General features: G+C 37.6%; 1 protein-coding gene across 1 annotated transcript; it reads left to right on the top strand.

The window, feature by feature from the left end:
• Window positions 1–3676: 3676 nt before the first annotated feature.
• Window positions 3677–23464, top strand: SHISAL2B (shisa like 2B; the record flags this gene model as incomplete). The annotated part of the gene is made up of 3 exons (XM_079144690.1): window positions 3677–3867; window positions 8075–8232; window positions 22631–23464. The coding sequence occupies 3 exons, from the start codon at window positions 3677–3679 to the stop codon at window positions 22762–22764; spliced, it is 483 nt and encodes a 160-aa protein (XP_079000816.1). The 3' UTR covers window positions 22765–23464.
• Window positions 23465–23577: the final 113 nt, after the last annotated feature.

Raw genomic sequence — 23577 nt, 5'->3', positions numbered from 1 at the left:
TTCAAGAAATACATTGTATTTGTAACACAGAGAAAGGTTCTAGTCACAGATAATTACAGATAGGTTTTTCACCTACATGAATGTCTTGTAGAACATTTGAAAAGTCATGGACAGTTCATTTTCCCTTACTTGTTGCAGGATGTCAAGATGCCTAGCAACCCTGGCCCACATCCCTCATTGCTACTAGGGTATCCTGTTATTGTAACACCCCAAAACATCTCCTTTCCAAAATACTACTTAAAGGGGAAAACTTTGTTGACGATCAGTTAGATAAAAGGAGAAAATGAAAGATGTAATGTAAGGCTATCTTTCCGTGTTGGGCCAGTCGTACCCCACTCCCTGTCAGAACTTCCCCTGCCAGAGCAGGCCAAGGGCTCAGGCCACAAAGCAGGCAAGGTCAAGCAAGCCAGAGGCCTTTTCTGAACTGGTTAAAAGTCAATCCTTACACTACTCTTAAGACTCACTCCTGGGCCTGGATGACCGAATGCTCATTGTTGGAGAGGTTCTGCTGGAAAGATGAGGCTTCTCCATAAAACTGGGCCCCCCAATCCGTTTGTCCCACTCTGCCTGCTACCCAACCTTGTTCCCACAGCACCTAAATTCTATCCTGTTGACTCAGGCTCCACAGAACACATTTACATGTTTTATTGTGACAAGCAATACTGACCCAAAGCACTTCCCTTCTTATCTCTAAATTTCTTTTTTTCTTGTATGACGGGGACAAAAAGTCTGCTTGTATTATTTAACACACATTCTAAGGGAATTAATTAATTTAATTAATTAAAGAGCTTCCATTTTCCCCTTTCAATTGACTCCTCTCCCTCACTTTTCCCTGTAGATATCTTGCCTAAGTCTCTTCAGTTTGCAAGAATAGACATGCGGCATTTGCCAAGGATGCATTCTGAAAAAAAGTCACTGTTAGGTGATTTAGTCATTGAGTGAACATCTTTTTTAAAAAAAAATATTTGTAGTTGTAGATGGACACAATATCTTTTTAAATTTATTTATTTTTATGTGCTGCTAAGGAGTGAACCCAGTGCCTCACACATGCTAGGCAAGTGCTCTATCACTGAGCTACAATCCCCAGCCCTTGAGCAAACAATCTTAAGAAAATACTTACCCAGACTAAACTGGCTATAATGTCACTAGGAAATATAATCATATGGAAGTTCTTTTTTGTGGGGGGAGGGTACTAGGGATTGAACTCAGGGGTACTCAACCACTGAGCCACATCCCCAGTGCTGTTTTGTATTTTATTTAGAGACAGGGTCTCACTTAGTTGCTTAGCAGCTTGTTTATCCTGAGGCTGGCTTTGAACACTCCATCATCCTGCATCAGCCTCCAGAGTCACTGAGATTACAGGTGTGCACCACCACACACAGTTCGTATGGGACTACTGTTGTATTTGTGGCCCATTGTTGACCAAACTGTAGTTATGAGGTACACAACTGTAATAGAAACCACCTTGAATGCACTTTCACCAGAAAGCGTTTTTTTCTTTGAGGTAACAGGTCTCTTAAGAAATTCCAGGGTAGATATACCATGGTCCTTGGCAAAGAAGAACGAGACTTTCAAAGCCACCTGCCCTCTTTCAACCCTTCTTTTCTGCTTCCCTTTGCTTCATTTTTCTCTTTCCTGTACACTAGCTTCTTGTGGCTTTCTGTTTGCATAATGGAATTCTAGTTCCAGGAGACAGACCCTGACCTACCTTGATCAGGTCCAATTCCCCAAACAAGTTTAGAACTAGATTTCTGAGACAACTAAATAATCAAAATGTATGAAACAATGGGTTCTGGACATGGATATCAGGCAGTGCAGGCCAGTGAAATGAGGGAGGGGAAACAGGTGAAAAAAGCCTTCTAATGACCCCTGCTCCCTGTCTGGAGAGTTTCCAGGCTGTGGTGCCAGTGGGCTCCCTGAATTGAGAAGGCAGAGCTGGGAGTCCATGGAAGCCCTAGAGACAGAGGTGGCAGGACCCAGTGCCAGAGAGGAGAGAACTGAGGTAGGTGGTAAAGGGAGGGAGGGGGGAGAAAGAGGAGAGAGTGCACATATGGGCACTGGCTTCGGAGATCACCAGAGTCTTCATGAGTACTGATCAGTGCATGCCTGGGAGAAAACTACTTCTGGCCAGGTAAAGAGAGACCTGAAAGGAAACAAATCCTCAGCACTGTCACAGGGCTTGAATAGTTTGTGTTTCCACCAATCAGAATAGTAAACTTTGTAATTCACAAAGCATTGAGTAGAGTACTCAGAAGTAGATGGACTCAGGGGAGAATTTAGTCAGAAAGATGGCTCTAGTTTTGCCTAACAAAGCTTAAAAGCACACATGAAAGAATCAAACTGTTTCTAAGTAACTGTACTGCAGAACAGATCTCAAGAATATATATAGGAATATAAAAATATCCAGTACACAACAAGGTAAAGTTCAAGATATCTGTCATCCAATCAGGCTCCTGACCAAAGGAAGGAAGCAGAGAACAGGAGGAGGAAACAATGATCTAGCTATAAACTCTGAATGTTAGCACCTCCTGCCTTCCCATCATAAAGCTATTATTAGTGTCTTCTCCATACCCTTACGTATTGTTTGGAATATTAAATAAGTATGTATTATTATTGTTATTTTAAAAGACTGAACAAACTACTTAGGAAAATGAGAATATCAAGCAGGAGGGGGTCCAGAGCAGTTCTGCAGCCCTTCAACGCTGATTGAAGGTCTTGTTCTTATTTCCTCTGCCTCTTTCCCTTTCTGCCTCCCTTTGTGGAAAGTTCTTGCTTTCTGGGACCTGGGGAAGCACAGAGTGGAGGGAAAGGGAAATGCTGGAGAATGATTGAGCAAATTATATTATTACTTTGTGTGCATGTACGAATATGTAACAATGAATCCCACCATTATGTATGACTATAATGTACCAATAAAAAATGGAGGGAAAAAAAGTTCTAGGCTTTCTTTACCTCCATGTCTTCCTTTCTTTTCATGCTGTTTACCTGGACACAGAGCAACAGCATTATCTTTTAAAACACGTATGACTAGTTTTCGGAGAAATTTTTCTTTCTTGATTTTCAACTTTAAAATCAGCAGATTTTACATGTTTCACGTGTACTTTTCAAAGAAGGAAATCACCCACCACCCTCACAAGCCGTTCAGCTGCCTTTTATTTGACCCATTCCCCCACTTCTGGAGTCAATAGTCCGTGGCACCAAATGCTCTGCTCTATTTGCCCGAACCCATTTGCCCAGTCCCTCAGCAAACAACTGCGACTTCGGCAGCATCTGCCAAGATTGCAAAAATGTACTCTCCCACTTTTCCTTCGGATGAGATCTCTCTGGCATAGAGTGGGGACAGCTAAGGTCTCCAGGCTGTTGGAGTGAAAGAAAGTGGAGGGAAATCAGCAGAGCGCAACAAAAGAGTGGAAAAGAACAGGAGAAGAGGACCAGGGCTGAGACCGGCAGATAAAAGGACCACTCAGTAGCGAGAGGCAGAGACGAAAGTAAAGCGCCCGGGCAAAGTGTGGACCGCGGGAGGAGAGAGAGCGGAAGGGGCGCGCGGAGGCTGAGCGTCCAGGCAGCCAGACCCCAGATCAGAAGAGGCGAGCTGGGCAGAGGGGCCCGCGGGCGCAGGGACAGCACGCGCGCGCTCCGAGGGCGCTTCGCTGGGCCCTGCAGACTGCCGCCCGCGATGAGCGAGACCAGCCGGCTGTGCTCCGGCTATTACAGCCTCAACCACAGCTTCGTGGAGTCCTTCCAGTGCCCCCGGCGCGGCGAGGGGGCCGCGCTCCTCTACTGCTGCGGCTTCGCGGACCTCAAGTACTGCTGCAGCGAGCCGGGCAGCTACTTCCCCTACAAGCACAGCTACATGTGGAGCCTCAGGTGAGCAGAGCAGGGCAGGGCAGGGCAGGGCGCCCGCGCGTGCAGCGCTGCGGGGCCCGGGTCTGGGGGGCGGTGTCGCGCTGGAGCCGGGGAGTTCACCTGAGACCCCGCCACCCGCCCTGGTCAGGTCCGTCTGCAAGCACGCGGAGCCTCCAAAAGGTTTGAGAGGGCCCAGGAGAGAAACCTAGCCCGGACTCGGAACTCCGCCTGGAGCCCAGAGCCGAGGCGGACGCTGGAGGAGGGCGGGCTCTGGGTCCCGGGCGCACCCGAGACCCCCCAGGACTGACCCGGCTCGGTTTCTTGTCTGCCTCGCGGGAGCGGACTGCTGTCCTATGGTCAGGGACCGGTCCCGGGTGGGGGGCTTTGCTGGAAACGAAGAGGTCAAACAGGTAAGTTAGGGTGAAGGTTTTAATTCCTCTTTTTGATTTGTTTATTTGATGCATTTGAACAGAAATGAGTCACCTTGGGACTCGTTTTAAGGGATCAACCAAGGACCAGAGTATTTAGTCTCTTTGGAGGGACCTGAAGGAATTGGTTTTGTTCATTCAAATATTTAAAAAAAAAAAAAAAAAAAAAGTGTGTGTGTGTGTGTGTGTGTGTGTGTGTGTGTGTGTGTGTTTGCAGGAAGGTGACTGGGCTTCATAATTTGCTTTTTTCATAGGATCTGATACTGACCCGGCAAACCAAATTGAAGAGAGATTCCCACAGAAAGGTAGAGCTTTCGTTGCTCTAATTACTCATCGCTGTGTAACATTTCAAGGGCACCCTTTTTCCCAACACCTACCATTTGACCATTGCAGAAAAAAAGTGAAGAGCCTTTCCAAGGCAGAGTCTCTCTTCTTTTTCCTATGATGGGAAATTTACTTATTTCAATTAGTATTTACACAGACATTTTCATTATGAAGTGGTCCCATCCCCATTCTAAAAGTTTGAAATTGAACTTGATTCTTTTTGATTTTTGCCTGGAGAATAGTGGGGTCCCAAGATCGTAGGAAAAATCTCCCTTATCACCTTGAACTGTTTCTTACAAACTAATTAATTAACCTATAGGCAAGGAGGTCTGGAGGAAGGTGCGTGCTTTTGTGTGTGTGTGTGTGTGTGTGCGTGTGTGTGTGTGTGTGTGTGTGTGAGAGAGAGAGAGAGAGAGAGAGAGAGAGAGAGAGAGAGAGAGAGAGAGAGAGAGAGAGAGAGAGAGAACACAGAGAGAGAGATTGGTTCTGCTAGGAAGATACAGTATTATTTCTCTGAGTCTCATAGCATGATCCTGAGTTTGGCACACACTCTGAGTCTACAACAGATGACTAAACTGTATTTCCTGAAGTAATAAAATATTTTTTCTATATTGCAAGTTTTGAAAACTCTCAAAAGGAGTGCCTACCTACCAGTAAATTCTACTAACAAAGTTGTACTGGAGTTGAGCAAAACAGCAGAAAATGTCAGCTTATGCTTAGATCACTTGGGGAAGGAATCTGTATTGCACTGGCATATTATTTGACCTTTTGGAAAATAACAGTGATCCATTTTAGTCTTTGAAGGTGTTAATAACAACAGAGCATTTCCAGCAGACTGGCAACACCTAAGTTGAACTCAGTTGGAAACTGTGCCTGAGATTCTCAGATCCCTAAATAGTTCCAACAGTGACAAGCAGCAGAGGATATAAAACCTTTCTAAGATTTATGAGGACACAAAAGAGTGAATAACCTGCTAGGGTCTTCATTCAGCACTGACATAATGGACAGTGCAACTCAGTTTCTGAGAAACAGAAAAATTACTTTGATGGCAGCAGCTGGCAATGTTAAACCTGGGCTTCTTGTGAGTTATTGAGCTCTGAGAACACAATGGGGAGGTAAATTTATTAGAGCTTCATTTCCCTCTTAGACTTAGCTTTTCGCTTCTAATTTAAAATAGTTCAACTGTGAAAAATAATCTAGAAATCACCAGCCCTTGTATTGAGATTCTGCATTTGCTGGAGAGACACAGTGGTAGCTCCCACAAGGTAAGTGCAGTTGCTAAGTAGGAGAATTGCTACAACAATGTGATGGCAGCTTCCAGTGTTCTCTGAGGGCTTGAAATGCAACTGTTATCTGGTGCTGTGAGAAAGGATCATTCTCCCTTCCACATGTGTTGCCCACTTCCATTTTCTCTCCCCCTAAAATCCCTAGATTCTTTGGATTTCCTTTGATACCTTCTTCAGGACGGAGGAAAATGTGCCTATTGGACAGAGCTATGTATAAATGGCTTTAAACATTTGTTGAAATGTATATGTACGAGATTCCTACAGCTCCATCTGTACCCAGAGTTTTAACTAGAGTTTTGCATACATAAAGCAATATTTTATAACCTGGAGCTGTGACACTGAAACGTTTTCAAGATTATGAAGAACCTTCTTTTATACCAGAAAGCAGAAATGGCATGTTTAGTTTTTACCTTTCCTTTAAATTGCATGGCTTGTTTTTTAAATGTGTATGTGACAAACTCATAAATGTATGTTGTCCTTATTTAAATCAGCAATTTAACTTTTTAATTGACTAAATCACTTATTTACTTTGAAGACTTTTTAAATAATTGGGTTCTCATTTCAGGAATCTGTCCAGATGTCTAATCTCCTATGCACCTTGTGCACCAAATAATATTAAGTGGATCACATTTCTTTGTGTTTGTATATAGTGAAGAGATCCTAACCCACCCTGACACATAGACTCTACAAGACAGCTTTGGTACAAACATGAGGACTGCCAGACACAGAATCTATTCACTTAGAAGAAAGTGCACCTAATGAGGGCAATCCCCAAGTTTAAATATATAACTCCATGCTAACTCTACTATAAGATTATTCAGTCTTCATTTAGGTTCAAGGCTAGTGAAACTGGGCCAATATTAATAAATCAAGCACAAGAATCTCTGGAAGTCTGAATCCATGTTGTAGCTCAGAAGGTGATCTCTTATTTGCAGGGATGATTTATCTCCTCAAATCAAGGGTAAGTGGAGTGATCTTAGCTCTTCCCCTTCGATACTATTCTCCTTCATCCCAAAGCAATGATGCTCCTCGCATTCCTGATCAAATTCCCTTTCCCCTCCCTTTTGGTACCTGTCAGGCTTGTTAGGGCTTTAATCTCTGGGAGACAGTAGCAGCCTAAAGGCAAGCCAGGAAGATAATGAAGAAAAAGATTGTATTTTCAATGATGTATTTTCCACATTACTACAGGTTGATCAATCAGCAGTCAGTTATTATCTACTTGCATTTATTGAATGTTTTCTATAAACTAGGCACTTAAATACTTATAAGAGTGTTGACTATGGAAAAGTCAACCAAAATATCTGCTCTTGAGCAACTGAAAATCCAATTATAGATATGTGTGCACACACACACGTATATGGTTCAAGAAGCACATATGTTTGTATAGTAGTTCTTCAAAACAATGATTTTTTTTCAAGCTTCTATTATTTAATAGAGCTAAGTTCACAGGTTCATGAAGACTAAATTACTTTTGAAATGATTAGCTTTATGGGTAACTGTATCAAAAGAATTATCACGCATTTAGTGCAGAGAAAATATGATTGAATATATATCTCATTTTTGGAGAAAAGTGGAGCTTCTTCCTTAGTGTTAGACCCTTCTAGATGGGAAAAATTCAGACCGAACATAGACTTCACAAACAGTTTGTGAACAAGTTTTCTTTTCATTCAGTTTTTTTTCTTTTGTAACAATTATGGTTTTATATATCAATAAATGGTATCTCACATGTCTCCAAAAGAAAAGTTTTATGTTTCTGATAAATATTTGCATCTAAGAAATTCATGGAAGCAAATATTTATCAGGAGTATAAAACTTCATGACGTTTACCGAAACAAATATATTTTCTATTCATCTTTTATTAGTGAACTTGATCTTTCCTTCTAAAAGATGGTAATAATAGAGGTTTGAGTTTTTCTTTAATTAGGGATCATGTGACCTTTTACCTGTATTATGAATTCATAGTTTTCCCTACCTACATATGAATTTAAAAGGGCCTTGAAAACGTGTAGAGAAGAGAGAATAAGAATATGTTGGTAGAGAAAAAATGAAGCGTAAATTTTAGTCATTTACTGTTTATGCTAAGGTATAATTTGGTTATGAATGATCAAGAGTGGGGATCAACTTATTTAACCCTGCTCCACAGTTTGTGTGCAAACAGTCTGTGTGACATGGTTTTTCTGTTTTCCTCAGCATTGGTGCTCTGATTGGATTGGGAATTGCTGCCCTTGTTTTGCTTGCCTTTGTCGTCAGCGTCTGTGTCCTTTGCTATTTATTTCTGTATACAAAGCCTCAAAGATTAGACACTGGCCTTAAACTTCATCACCTAGAGGCTTCTTCCACTCGAGAAGGTAATCAGCATCCATTATTTGTAATCAATTACCTGTGCTCTATCCAAAATGCTAACTTGTGGCTAGGTACCAGATCATACTGTTAACAATGAATGCCTTTTTTAAAAAAAAAACCTAGTTTATTTCATTATGTGTCTTTGTAAAATTTTACACTGAATCAGGTCTTGATGATGGAATACCTCAAGGAAATTGTGCTGAAGGAAAAGTAGCAGCAGGATATAAATGTTCTCATAAACAGTAAATCGTTGTTCCAGTAAATCCACTTTAACATACTTATGTCCCTTTTGGTTATCAAGGTTGAGCCTCTTGAAATTTTTAAATTTTGTTTTTGATGAAGCCAAAGAAGTCAAGTAAAGAGAAGAACAAAACATCTGATAGCTGATTCTCAGTGTTGTATTGCTCTAGATTGGCTAGTCAGTGGGCAGTTAAGAATTTACCTGTTGCAGAATTTGGAGGAGCCATACAAAATAGGTATATAAAATAATTTAAAAAATAGAATACAATTTTATTTTCCTGTTGTTAAATATATTACAAACTAGTTAATATATATGCTGTGGTTGTGTGAGTATAATGTGACTATAAAGTAGAAATAATTTTTATGTATGGTTTATAAAATAGCATCTCATTAATCTTTCAACTATAAAGTGCTATACAAATCTTAGTTGTCATGAAAATCAGAAAGAACTATTAAAATTTTGAAAAAATGTTTTTATTAGTGTATTAAAAAGAACTAATCATGAATTTTATTCTGACATGTGTATATTTAGAATACAGATTATAGAATATATATATATATTTAGGATACATAGAGAATATGTAAAATGAGAATATAAATTTAGAATCTATATATACATATTTAGTATGACACACAGTGCTTGCTTGCTTCTATTTAAAAGAAAAGGAAAATCTTTATTTAAAAAAACTGAGAAAGTCCCTGCTCATATGCTGCTTTTTAGCTGAATATTGAAACTTGTCCTGCTTATGGAATACCTGCCCTTTGACCTTATAAAATACATTACCATGGGGGTGATTGCATTAGTTCTAGACTCCTTCCCTTAGATGAAGGAGAAGAGTCTCCTCTCTCAGAGGGTATCCTGTGTCACAGAGCAGGGGGCCAAGATCCCTTTGGAGTTCTCTTCCTGAAACACTGGTTGGAGACTGCATGGCCGAACTAATAGGTTGTTAGCTGAATTTAGTCCAGATGACTTGTACCTAGTTTCTCCACAGGCATAGTGATGTGATGGGTAGTGATTTTCAAATAATCAGATTATAAAATCGAGTTTTTTCAATTGCTTAGATAAAATCTTAGTTCTTAAATTTTACTGTGCCTAAGAATCACCCAGGGGTTTTCCAAACACTGCCTTTTAAAATAAGTAGCTCCTCTTCCTTCTTCTGCTCTTGCCCACCTGCTCTCTTCTCTCCACAGAGCTGCTAAGGAGAGCCTGTTAAAACCTAAGTCAGGCCATGCCATTCCTCTGCTCAAAACCCTAACCTCCCATTTCTCTACATGGGTGAAACTCTGTACTGTAACCTACAAGGATGTCTGTGTTCTGCACCCTGTTTTCCCTCATCTCCTTTTGCCAAGTCACACTGACCTCTCTGTCATTCCTTGATATTTTGAACTCAGGGCCTCTGTGTGTGCTATCAGTATTGTTTATAGTATACTCTTCCCTCAGATACCTGAATGATTTCCACCTTCACTATCTTAAAATCTTTACTCCAAAGTCCCCTTCCCAGTTCTTCCCTGGTCACCCTGCTCCTACCACATTTCACACTTGCTTTCTGCTTTATTTTTCTCATAAGCATTGACCACTAACATACTATATATTTTTCTTTATCAATTGTCTAACTTCTCCACTCCAACTAGAAACTGGTTTCTGGGAAAGTAAGAATGTTGCCTTGTCTGCCCACTATTGTATCCCTAGTGCCCAGAATACTTAATAAACATTTCTTGAATGAATTGAAGTACCACTGCATCTCTAGTACAGGTGATCAAAAAAGCTTATTTTGAAAACACTGACAACGTTTCGTCACTGTAGTCACCCAACATTGAGTTGAGTGCCTCTTTTGCACAATACACTGTGCTAAACAAAAATTGGTTATTTTTCCTGATTTAGATAAGCACTGCTCCAAAATTTTATTTCATGTTTGCTCTGAGAACTCAGCAACAGAATTAGTTGGCTTGTTGATTCAAGTCTTGTAGTCTTATTGCTGCTTAGCAAAGGCAATCTGTAAATACGTTTCCTATAAAGTTAGATGAGGTTGCATTCTTGCACTGAAATATCCCCATTCTGCTCTCATAAATATATGTATCAAGCCAGTAAATTAATTCAATACACCTTTTTCTGAGTTGTTGCTGTTGGCAATGCAGGGATTTTATGATCCACCTTCCTGTTGCTTTTAAATGGGATGGATTTGGTCCCTTGGGTTGATTTTAACCAAATCAGACATAGTGGAGAGTCCCAACAAAATAGTAATTCAAATGCCACTGGAATAGGAAGAGAAAATGGCTCATATTTGAAGTGACCCTTTGAAGTGATAATTGAATATTGCTGCACAATTTGTTAAATATGCATGTTCCACTCTAGTGATTCTCCTCCCATCTAGCTAAAGATGTCATTGCTGTAGCTATTGGGAAAACAAGTCGGGGGATTTATTGCATTTAAGGGATATCTTAAAGGTTAGAAACTTAATAAAATGTTTGTATAGCAAATCAAGCACATAAACTTCATCAGAGGAAAATTGGATTCACTAGCTAGGGCCCCTTCTCTCAAAACTATCTGTTCTGAAGGGTCAACCTCCTATTATTTTAGATTAATTTTTATAATTGAGAATCTTTTATTATAGGCAATTAATTTTTTTAATTTAAAAATTTTTAATTTTATTTGTTCTAATTAGTTGTACATGACAGTAGAAAGCATTTATACATTTTGATAGATCATACATAAATAGAGTGTAATCTCTCATTTTTCTGATTATACATATTGCAGGATCACATCGGTCATGCAGTACTGCAGGCAATTTACATGGCTAAATGGAAATGTGCTCTTGTGCTATTAACACTGACTCAGGGCACTGGACTTTTTCTACAAATGACAATAGTCTAAATTTGAATTAGTATAATCTTATTTTGCCAAGATTTCCCCTCAGTGTATCTCCCTCCTAGTTGTGCATGATATAGAATCATACCAGTCGTGTAATCACATATGCACATAGGGTAACAGTGTCTGATTTATTCTACTATCCTACTTTCGTGTTCTGTGTTATATACATTTCAAATGCCACTTTTAAAGAGTACCATGATGTGTAGGTGGTTCTGTATAGGACACTCAATTCCTGAGCAAAAGATGGCTCTGTAAAGGACCTTTTTGTGAGTGCACAGTCCTAGAGGTGAGGGCTCATTTCATAGGCTGTGGAAGAATTAATGGCTAATAGAGAGGCAATCAGAAGGGCAAATGTTCTAGATCTCAAACTTTTCCTTCGGTGAATCCTTTAAAGTTTATCAGAAAGAAACTCAGGTCCCTAGAACTCTATGGAGTAGAAATTCAGAGTGGAAAGGTCTGCTGCAAACCTTTTATGCTTACAATTTGAAGTTTCCTACTTTGTTTTTAAAATTTATGGGAATTTTCAATTTGTATAATATAATGGTTTGCTTTACTCTAAAAATGACATCTTTTGCCTCCCATGCCTGTGTAAAATTGCTGCTCCAGAAAGATAAAGCATCTTTATTCCCTGGCTTTGATTATCCACTGTTACCCTGGCATTGTGGTGGTGATGGGGAAGGAGGAATAAGAGGTGTTCTTAGAAGCAGAGGTTTTATAAATATAAAAATTAGAAGACCAGATTTTACTACAGTTGCTTGGCACAAAGAATATAGTTGTGTGAGAATAATAAACACCTCAAGCCAGTAGTTGATGGTTTTGTTTATAAAAGCAGATGATATAAATGAAAAGGGTTAAATAAATTATCAGTGAGGCATTGTCTAGGAGAAAGCCATAAATTATATATGGAATACTGTGAAAGTAAAGTGGAAGATCATGTAATCATTTATTCTGCCTGTGATCAAAGTAGGACTTGTAACTGGCTTAAAATCGTCCTCTAAATTTCTTTTTCTTAGAAGAAACCCTTGCTTCCTGAGAAAGAAAACTTTCTTTCAGTTCATGTTCGTTGTAGAAAAATTAGAAAACATAGTGAAACAAACAAATAAATGTCACTCATGATCCCAGCACAGAGAGGAGAGATATTAACACTGTGGTGAATTGAACTTCATGAACCTTTCCCCCTTTGCATCTATAGATAGAGGCATATAACAAAATGGGAAAAATGGGTCTTATGCTCTCTTCTATACAATATTGACATCTTTCTTCACGAATAAACACCTGTGCCATCATTTTAATTCACTTTGTTACTTTGATGAAGTAGCATGATCTTAAAATTTTAATCTATTTTCATACTTCCAAAACAGTTTCAAGAGAATTACAGAGCACCAATATATACCTTTTCCCAGGTTTTCTAATTGTTTATATTCTTCCTCATTTGTTTCATCACTGGTACTTACTCTCCGTTTTCTGAACTATATGCCTTTAAAATATATATATATATATATATATAAAATTTTTAAAAATATAAATACAAATATATGTATTTACTTATTTTAGTTGTAGATGGACACAATATATTTATTTATTTATTTTTATGTGGTGCTGAGGATGGAACCCAGTGCCTCACATGTGAAGGGCGAGCGTTCTACCACTGAGCTACAGCCCCAGCCCAACTATGTGCCTTTTTAATAAATACATCAGTGTATATTTACTATGAACAAATATTTTCTTTTACATAATTGCTGTACATTAAACTAAGGCCAGAAATACACTACTGATATAGTAAATGCTATCCAATTTGGAGTTTACATTCAGATTTTGTTCCATGTCCTTTATAGCTACTTTTTTCTTATGTATGATCTAGGCCAGAATTACATCTTGAAATTAGTTATATTTCTTTTGTTTCCTTGAATCCTCAGCCTTTCTTTGTCTCACGATTTTGACATTTTTGAGAAGTAAAAGCCAGCTATTTTGAGCAATATTCCTCAATTTATTTTGTCTGGTGTTTTCTCATGATTGGAGAGGGATTCTCCATTTCTGACAGGAACACTGCAAAAGTCATAGTCTAATGTCATCACAAGAGGCACATGATATTGGTTTGTCCCAATATTAACTTGGATTATTTGGATAAGTTTGTAATTGCTGAATCAATCCAAGGTAAAGTTACTATTTTCTTCTTTGTGATCACTAAGTAATTTGTGGGAAAGTAATCTCAGATTATGAAAATATCCTATTTCTCCTCATCTTTCACCAGTCATATGATTCTTGACAATTATTATATCTGTAAAATGCAACCTAATTTTTCCTTCTATGTGTGTTAGTTGTTATTTCACTGCAAAGAAGCTTTCCTTCTCCTCAGTTTATTTGCCTGTCTTAGTCTGATTGTGCCGCTATAACAAAATACGTTAGGACTAGGTAACTTAAAAAGGACAAAAATTAATTTTTACAAGTCCTGAGGCTGAGAAGTCTTTGATCAAGATGCCACCAGATCCAGGGTCTGTGAGGGCTGCCGTCTGCTTCCCAGAAGGTGCCTTGTTGCTGTGTCTTCACATGGTGGTGGAAGAAATGGAAGGGTAAAAATGAGCTAGCTGGTTCCCTAAACTCTTTTATAAGGGCACTAATTACATCTAGGAGGGTGGAACTCTCCTGGCCTATATGCCTCTATAGAACTTAGGGGTTAAATGTCAAAATACGATTTTTGGAAGGAACATGCATTCAAGCCATAGCATTACCTTTATTCATTAATATTGGTGTGGACTCACGGATTTATCATTTTAAAATCCTTAATTACTATTATTGTTGACTCTGATCCATGAATTATCTCAGATTTGGTCAGTGGAACTCTATTAAATTGGATCTTGTGTCCTTTTGAAATTTGCCCATCATTTTAGAAGTCCAACATTTTTTTGCTTTTATCACAAGTTACTCCAGGGCATTTTGTACTTTCCCTGTTTTAGTCCTGAAATCTGCCATTTCTCCAAGCAGCCTAGTTCATTTTAGATGGAATGGTATTTAGAAATTGAGTTCTGGGTATAACTTATTTTATTGAATTACTGACTTTGAACTAATTTTCTTTTTTTTCTATTTACACATATATTGAATACCTAAATATTGTTGTAGCATAAATCCCCAGGAGTGGAATTCCTGGTTGAAGGGTGGGCACATAATATTAAAGGCTTTGGATCCAGGTTTGCAACTGCCCTCCAGAAAATTACCATTTCATACTTACTTGTTTCCCTGTGTCCTCTGTGACACTGAGGATTATTATTTTAAAAGTTAGATATTAATTTCATTGAGGAATAATGTTTTATTTTAAATTTAATTGCTATATTTGTTATTTCTTCTGTGGCATATTGCTTGCTCATATCTTTTACACATTTTTCTATGAGAGTGTTCACTCTTTTTCATCTATAGTATGAATGTTTTTTATAATTAGTTTCCCTTTAGTTTTGTATGTGACAGTTTTTCAGTGTATAAGTTTTTCTAATGGTGGTTGCCCCTTTTTGTTTGCGTACTTAGAAAGTTCTCCCCTTACTGTAAAAGATAAAGATATTTACCTATATTTATTGTAATACATTTATGCATCGTTTGCACATTTAAATCTTTAATAGTCCTGGAGCTTTCATTTTGGTACAAAATGTGAGATAGATATCTGCCTTTATTTTTATTTTCTAAATAATGAGTCAGTTGTCCAAATATTTATTGCTTAATCTATCTTTCTTTTGACAATTTAAATTGTCACTTGTCATAAACTACAATTTTATGTATATTATGGTCTGTTTTTAGTTTTTTTTGTTCTGTTAAATCGATTGATCTGCTTATTCTTAAGCTAGTAATATACTTTAAAAAAATTGTTGCTACATAGTGTAATATCTGATTAAACGAGATTATTGTCTCCCCTCTTCTATTATGCTTTTCCTTTTTTTTTTTTAATAGGTCCTTGACTATTCTTACAATGCTCAAGTTTCCAAATAAACTTTTGAATCACATTGCCAAATTTTAAAAAGTGATATTATGACAAGTTTTATCCTCAATGTATAGATAAATTTGACACTCTGCTTTTCTAAATAGACTTAACAGTCTCCTCACTCCATTGCCTCCCCAAAAAAAGGGAAGAAAAATCAACTTCTGCTCAAAACTTATTAATTAGGCTGTCAAAAAATATTTAGTAATACCACTTTTTGTTTCAGTAAGAATTTAAGAGAACCACTGCAGTTTTCAAAGGAAATGGGTTAATTTGGATTCAGTGGTATAAAAAGCCACCCATATCCCCTAAAAGGACCTTTCAACTTAAAATAACAAGCCTGCAATTCCTATGACTGCTTTTGTTCCTATAAAGTAGTAACAGAGCTACTGCTACATTTAGCATTTTGAGTGCTAAAAGCCTCCTTAGGGTGCAGGTCAGGTGGTTCTTGCTGATGTTGGAACCAACAAGCAAAATAGAAGCCAGTCTTCTCTTCTTGCTGTGAAATATTCATTTTAAAGAATTTAAAATAACAACTAAATTTCCTTGTAAGCCATGTTAATCATCAAGGGTTGAAAGAATTTAAAATGCAGAAAAGGAAAAAAACAAATGACCAATCCTGGGGAAACGTAGGATAGGAGAAAACATTTCTGCATAGAACTGTCTCTACTCCATTGAGTGAGTGGAGCAAATATGCAAGTCTAAGATTCTAGCTTTCCTGATGATTTTTAAGCTGTTTTTATATGAAATACTGTATATACTTGAGGGAAAGATAGGGTATTGAACAATGGAGACATGAATATATCAATAGGTCACATGGTTTTATGCACAGTTTTAGTCTGCTTTTTCACTGCTGTGATCAAAGAATCTGACCAGAACAATTTTAGGGGAGGAAAAGTTTGAAGGCTCATGGTTTCAGAGGTCTTAGCCTTTAGAAGGCCAGCTCCATTCGTTGGGGCTGGAGGTGAGGTAGAACATCATTACAGAAGAGTGTGGCAGAGAGAAATAGCTCATGTGGTGATCAGGAAGCAGAGAGAGGTGGCCCCTTTCCAGATACAAATACATACCCCATAGTCACGCCCCCAATGAACCACTTCCTCCAGCCATACCCCACCTGCCTCCAGTTACCACTTAGTTAATCCCATCAGGGATCAATTATCTGATTAGGTTAAGGCCATGACCCAATCATTTCCCCTCCAAATCTTGCATTGTCTCACGTGAGCTTTTGGGGGACACCTCACATTCAAACCATAACATGCACTTCACCATTTAGCTAAGATCCAGGCCTGTGCATTAACATATTAAATTCAAAGGAAAACTGTCCAATTATAAAAGCCAAAACCAAAATCCTTTTAGGGAGCAGTTTTGAGATTGCTTGTTTGCAGAAGTGAACCAGCTAGATTAGTAGCTGCTGTTAAGACTTTAGCCTGGTATCCCGAAGCTAGGAGAATCTGGCAGACAAAGGCAGAAAAGTTATACAGATTTGCCTGAGAGCAGAGATGAACACCTACAGAGGTCCCAAGATTTAAAAAACATTTGAGAGAGCAGTCAAGAGCAGAGTTCACAAGAGAGTGGTAGGACTCCTGAGGAATGGTTCTGAAAATTAATGCAAAGTTTAACTTTTAACATAAAAATATGTTGGCTTAGCTGTGATGAGGACAGGTAGAAAGCTTGTGGCTGACAAACTTAAATTTTGACAGAGGTCAAAGTTTTAATTAATTTTTAAGTTTTTTAAAAAAAATTTAGATATACATGACAGTGTATTTTGACATGTTATACATTCATGGAGTATAACTTACTCTCTTTAGGATCCCATTCTTGTGATTGTATATGATGTGGATTTTCACTGGTCAGGTATTCATATATGAACACAGGAAACATGTCAGATTCATTCTACTGTCTTTTCTATTCCCATCTCCCCTCCCTTCCCTTCATTCCCCTTTGTCTAATCCAATGAACTTCTGCTCTTCTCTCCCCTCCCTCTTATTGTGTGTCAGCATCCACATATCAGAGAGAACATTCTTCCTTTGGTTTTTTGGGACTGGCTTATTTCACTTAGCATGACTGTCTCCAGTTCCATCCATTTACCAGTCTAATGCCATAATTTCATTCTTCTTTAGGACCACCTTTTCTTTACCCATCCATTTGTTGAAGGGCACCTAGGTTGGTTCTATAGCTTAGTTATTGTGAATTGAGCTGTGACAAACATTAATGTGGTTACATCACTGTAGTATGCTGATTTTAAGTCCTTTGAGTGTATATTGAGGAGTGGGATAACTTTGTCAAATGGTGGTTCCATTCCAAGTTTTCTGAGGGATCTCTCCATACTGTCAAAGCTTTAATTTAAATGCCAATCTAGGAGGCATTGGATTAAAGGAAGGTTGAGATTTATATATGATATGATAGCCAGATCCACCCACACCCCCCCCCCCCCCGCCAAAAAAAAGAAAACAGAATGGCAATAGATATCAAGCTATAGAAAGGGGAACATGACAATCCAGGGAAGAACTGTGATGTTGGGTTTTAGCAGTTTGCACTCAACTAAAGAAATGGAGGACTTAAATCAGAGGAACTCTTTATGTGCAACAAATCCCTTGGAGTTCAGTGTTTTTTTTTTTTTAAACAGATTTCTTATTTAAAATTGAATCCATTTTGTAACTTTGTAACAGAAAAGAGGCAGCTGCTTTCATCTCTACTTTGTTGGTTAAGAAATTCATTTCTATTTTTATAAAAGGAAAACTCTGAAAAACAGAGGTTGTTGAGATGGTTCCTTTCTTTTCCTTTTAAAATTATCCCAAAGAGATGTTAGCTGAAGTCTGTTATCACCTCAGCTCCATTCATTGCAGTTGTTTTTCTGTATATTGAATTATTCTAAATTACTGGGGGGATATCCATTGAAGGCATTTTTGGATTTTTATGAACTGCAGGAAAAGAGTGAACACTAAAAGCATTAGGATGTTTATTTAGGAGATTTTTTTTGTCACATAACAAATTGGTTTTGCTAGGGGAATTGCTTTGGCCTAAGAAGCCAAACAAGAGATTATCTTTGTATCTGACACTGGTTAGAAGGATCCAGTAGCCAAGTAAATTAGGAAGTGGGAGTGGGGGATGAGGGTCTTCACAAGAACTAGATGAAGGAAAATTGATAATACTGGAATGTATTTCGAAAGCCTTTAAACCTCAGAGGGCAGTAGATGGTCCAGAAAATTCCTTCAGTTGTTGCCAGAGAAATACATAATGGAAAGTAGAGCTGTCAGAATGGAGACAACTTAAAGGAAACCCAAAATAGCAAGGTAAGGAAATTATGTCTAGATTTTTTCCCATTAAATAACAACAACAAAAAACCTGGATTTGACAAAATAGGAAAAAACAGTTGAAAGTCTGATTAAAATATCATGAATTTATGTATAAAAAGTTTAGGAAAAATGAAGGAATTCAATTAGAAAACACTATTTTTTCAGGCTTTCTGGAATTCCAAAAGAACAATAAAAATTTAGTTTTTGAAACAGATGATAGGATAAGATACAAAGGCTACACAGATAGTATGACACACTAATTTAGATGTATTATTGGCCTTTTATCTTTACCTACCATGATACTGAAGAGTAAAAACAATGCTAAGCAAGTGAAAAATAACTTATGTCTTAATTCACATTTTTTAAAAATAAGTGAAAAAATGGATATTTAGACTTAGCCAGTTAGACTCTGTTTAGATGATCCTAGTTTTTTTGGCAACATTCAAAGCATCATAAACACCAGGAGGCAGTGGAACACAGGCCTTCTCTCCACCAGGCCTGACCAGGCTGTTGGTCTTGGCCACATCGGTCACAGAGCTTCTTCACAGCCTATGTGAGCTGTTACTCATTGTTGTCTTCACCACTTCATTGGATGCTCAGGGCCTGGGGGGTCTTGATGGCACAGTGGTCAAGCTTCTTTCTGCTGAGGCTCCTCCAAGGGTATTTGTGTAGCCTCTATATCGGCAGTGTCTTGGGTCACCAGGTGACTAAGGACACTTCTGCCACTGCCTTTTTGGCCCTTGAGGCCTTTGCTTTGGCTTTGGGAGGGGCCAGCAGCTTCCTTCTTCTCTTTTGGTGCCACCTTGGTGGAAAGGTTAACTTTGGTTTTCAAATGTTATGAGAAATAGTTTCAAGGACTACTATGTAGAATATATTCCATTCTTAAGAGTTTAGTGACTGAATTTGAATCTAATATATGTCTTAGCTTTGTAAAAAAAAAAAAAAAAGAATCAAGAATTTTTCAGTTCTTTAAAGTTTCATGCCAGGTTTCCCTACTATATCTATCTTAAAAAGCTTTGCTTGCTAATTGGGCAAAGGGCTGTTTTTCAGGCTGAAAAATCTTGTGCCTATAACAAATTAACTTTTTAAAAAAAATCTAAGAATGTTGTTCAGACATTATAAGGGATGTTTAGAAGTAGATAACTTAAGTAACTTATTTTACCACCAAAAAAGTTCAGAAATAATGTAATAATAGACCCTGGATTTTAAACTTAACATTTTAAATATCCAGCCCAGAGACGTAGATACCGTGTTTCAGACCTATGAGCTGCATCTGAGAGTTGCTGTGAGACATCATCCTTCAAAATTTGTAAATGATATTGCCCTTTGAGTGTTCAACCATGGAAATAACTCAGACTGGGGGATATCCTGAAAACCCTAAAAGGCAGTTTACTTACAGAAAGCAGTTTCTTTGAAATGGGCAGAGCCAAGAAGTATTAACACAATTAGGGTGAGGCTTAGACTTACCTAAAGAAAAACAAAAACTCATAATCAGAAAAGAGGCTATTTGAGCCCTGCATGGTGGCACATGCCTGTAATCCCAGCAGATTAGGAGGCTGAGGCAGGAAGATGGTTAAGTTCCAGGCCAACCTCAGTGACTTAGTGAGACCCTGTCTCAAAATAAGAAATAGAAACAGCTGAGGATGTGGCTCAGTGGTTAAGCGCCCCTGGTGCAATCCACAGTAAGGGATGGTGGGTGGGGAGGAGAGAATATATTAGTGACTTACTTAATAGAAGAGCAGAAGAGGAAGTCTTGTCCAGTGGACTTCCTCTTAGGCAGGTTGGGAGAGATTTTATAAAGCCCATTTGCTGGAAAATAAGGGACACTAGACAGCTGGAGGGGTAGAGGGAGAGAGAGAGAGAGAGAGAGAGAGAGAGAGAGAGAGAGAGAGAGAGAGAGAGAGAGAGAGAGAGAGAGAGAGAGAGAGAGAGGAGAGAGAGAGAGAGAGAGAGAGAGAGAGAGAGAGAGAGAGAGAGAGAGAGAGAGAAAGAAACTCACATGCCATCTAGCTTAAATTCCCCTATTGGAAATTCAAGGTACTTTTTAAAAAATATTGAAAATAATGAGTGAACATCTTTGTACATGTATAGAAAGTTCTGATCTAATTTTCAATGGTTTTCTTAGCAATTTCATATTAAATTGGATTGCAGGTTAGGAGCATCTCAGATTTCAGATGTATGGATTTACATTCTCATGCTATACCTTTCATTAAGAATGATTACTTTTTATTTGCACCTAAGTGAAAGATGAAAAATCATAACTTACCTTTAAATTTACATTTCTAATAAGCAAGATTGCAGGTTTTTCATGTTTAGGAGCCATCATATATTATCTGTCCATTTCTTTATCCACTAAGGTTTTACTGTTTTATATATTTATATGTAAGGGATAGTATGTTAGAAATGCATCACTTGTTCTAAACAGTGTTTCCCAGTTGGTTTTCCATCTTGTCTTTTGCCACCCGCAATTTTAAAGTCTTTATTATAGCAAACTTTCAATATTTTAATTAATTTCACTCAAAACATATTTATTGAATACCAGCTAGATGCATTTTTCTAGACATATAAATGTCTAGGAAATGTTCATCTGTAGATACACAGATGAACAAAATAGCTAAATGTCCCTTGGTATGTTACATTTTAAGTAATGAGAGATAATATATAATAAAATGATAAATCAGTAAGCTATATTAGAAAATAAGTGTTATGGGAAATGGAGGGAGAGGAGATTGGAGATGGAGGAGATATAGGTTATAATTTTCAAATGTTTAGGCCTAACTTCTGAGACAGAACTTGGGAGACAAATGAGTTATTGTGCAAATTAGCCTGAGGAAAAGCTACTTGATACAGTGAAGTCAATGCAAAGGTTCTATGGCTGGAACATGCCTGAAATTTTTGGTCAAAGAGGCTGGTGAACTAGGGAGTGAATAGAAAAAGACAAAGTCTGGGATTTGGTGGTGTATGAGATCATGTGGGCCATTGTGGAGACGGAGGAGAAATGGAGAGTTCTGAGAAGATGTGAAATGCCTTAGTTCTTAAAGGATCACTCAGCTTTATGCTGAAAAGAGAATAATGGTGGTAGTAAAGACAGCAAGCAGCAATTAGGTAAGGAAAGTATAATCAATCAATAGGATTTCTGATCAGTTGGATATAGGGTTTGCCTATATTATAGTGTCTAGGATACTTCACAAACATTTCTTGAATGAATTGAATGGATAGCACTGCACCTCTAGTGCAGGTGATCAAAGGAACATATTTTGAGGTAGGTAGGTAGGAGGTGGTCAAAGAAAGGTGGCATCCTGGAAGCCAAGTGAACTGTGTCAAATGGTGCCAACAGGTCAAATGAGGATGAACTAAACTGTTAACTTAGCAACAGGGAAGTCATTAGTGATATCTGTGATTTTTTTTCCCCTGCATTTTATACATACATATATTATTTAATATCTGAACTATTACATATTGGTAAAATATACATTCTTTATTTCTACACTCAACTTTTCTAACACTGTTCATTGAATAATAATGAACATTTCTTTGTTATATGTTTGTCAAACTTCTGATTAGCAAAGACCCATATTCCTCTACCTTGCTCATTTTTGACTCACATTTATATATAGCATGTGGATGGAGTTTTGGCATTTTTTGAAAATCACATCAAAATTGATTATGATCCAAAGACAATACTGTTGCAAATTATTATGATTGGTTTTAATATAATTATTCAGTTTATGCACAGGATAGGGACACTTTTATGGAGCAACCCAGAAATCATTCCCTGCTTATCAAATGTTTAGTTTCCTCATAGAAGCACGAAGAAAGGTAAGCATGAACATGAAAATTTACTCCTGTGACAATATTTCCTCTACCTAACTTTTAGAGGAATGGTTTAAAAACAACTTTGGAATGACTCTCATTTATCCACATAGTATATTCAGGACACCATGCTTAGAACATGCTACAAAAATCTGTTTTAGCTCAAATTTTAAGTCAAAATGTTTAATGTCACAATTTTACATATTTCCTTTTTGTGTTTACAGACAACCTAAATAGAAAAGCCAAAGCCCTCAATTCAAATGCAGCATCAAATTCAACAAATGAAACATCCTATGAAGCTGAAGATACTCTTCAAGAAAAAGCAGTGGATACAACACAAATTAATATTGCTTATTAACTAAAAATCCTGTATTTTCAAAGCTCACTGGAAAGATGGAGCAATAAAAATGAAATTCAAACAACAGTTTGTAATGTTGCTTTTTAAATATTTGCCACTCACAAAGCAAGACGCAGTTGCATTTTTGATCATTCAATTTATTAAACACTAAGGTTTTGACTGATTTTTCATGTGCATATGATTACTTTTATTTCTAATTAAGATAATTCTGCATTACATGGAATTATGCTAATTCTTCAGGCGAAATAAGAATGTATTACAACACAGACAAGCAAACCTACCTCAGTCAGGAATACTGAGAAGTTTATGTCACATCACCACATTTCACAATTTTTTGATATAAACAATTATTTTTATAACAGATGGTACTGGATAGGTAAATCTTGGAACTGTCATAAATGAGTGGTGGCATGTTCTTAAGTCTCTTAGAAATCTGTGCCTTTTTGGAGGATTTTCTGGGGACACAATATATTCTTTTTAAAAAAAGCATTCCATAACAAAAAACTATGACATTACATAACCTGTACAGTATTTTCTATATTTCAAGGGCTACCATAACAAAAATCCTTTGCTTGATAAATATCCTAAAATCTCCGAAATGAATAAAACCAACCAGTTCTGCCTAATGCTTACCACTCAAACATCTAGAAATAAAACTAGTTACAGCAAATTACAAATGTTTTAAAAGATTTTTTAAAATCCATAAATGTGATTTCTATTTTAAGAATACATGGGTTTATAAAGGAATTCAACAGAAAAAAGGAATAACCAAGACAGCTCCTCTGCACACATCTGCTGCTTTATGTGAAGTTT

This window comes from Sciurus vulgaris (assembly GCF_902686455.1).
Source record: "Sciurus vulgaris genome assembly, chromosome: 6".
Classification (NCBI taxonomy): Eukaryota; Metazoa; Chordata; class Mammalia; order Rodentia; family Sciuridae; genus Sciurus; species Sciurus vulgaris.
The sequence above is the reverse complement of the archived record's forward strand: the minus strand, read 5'-3'. Positions and strand labels throughout refer to the sequence as shown.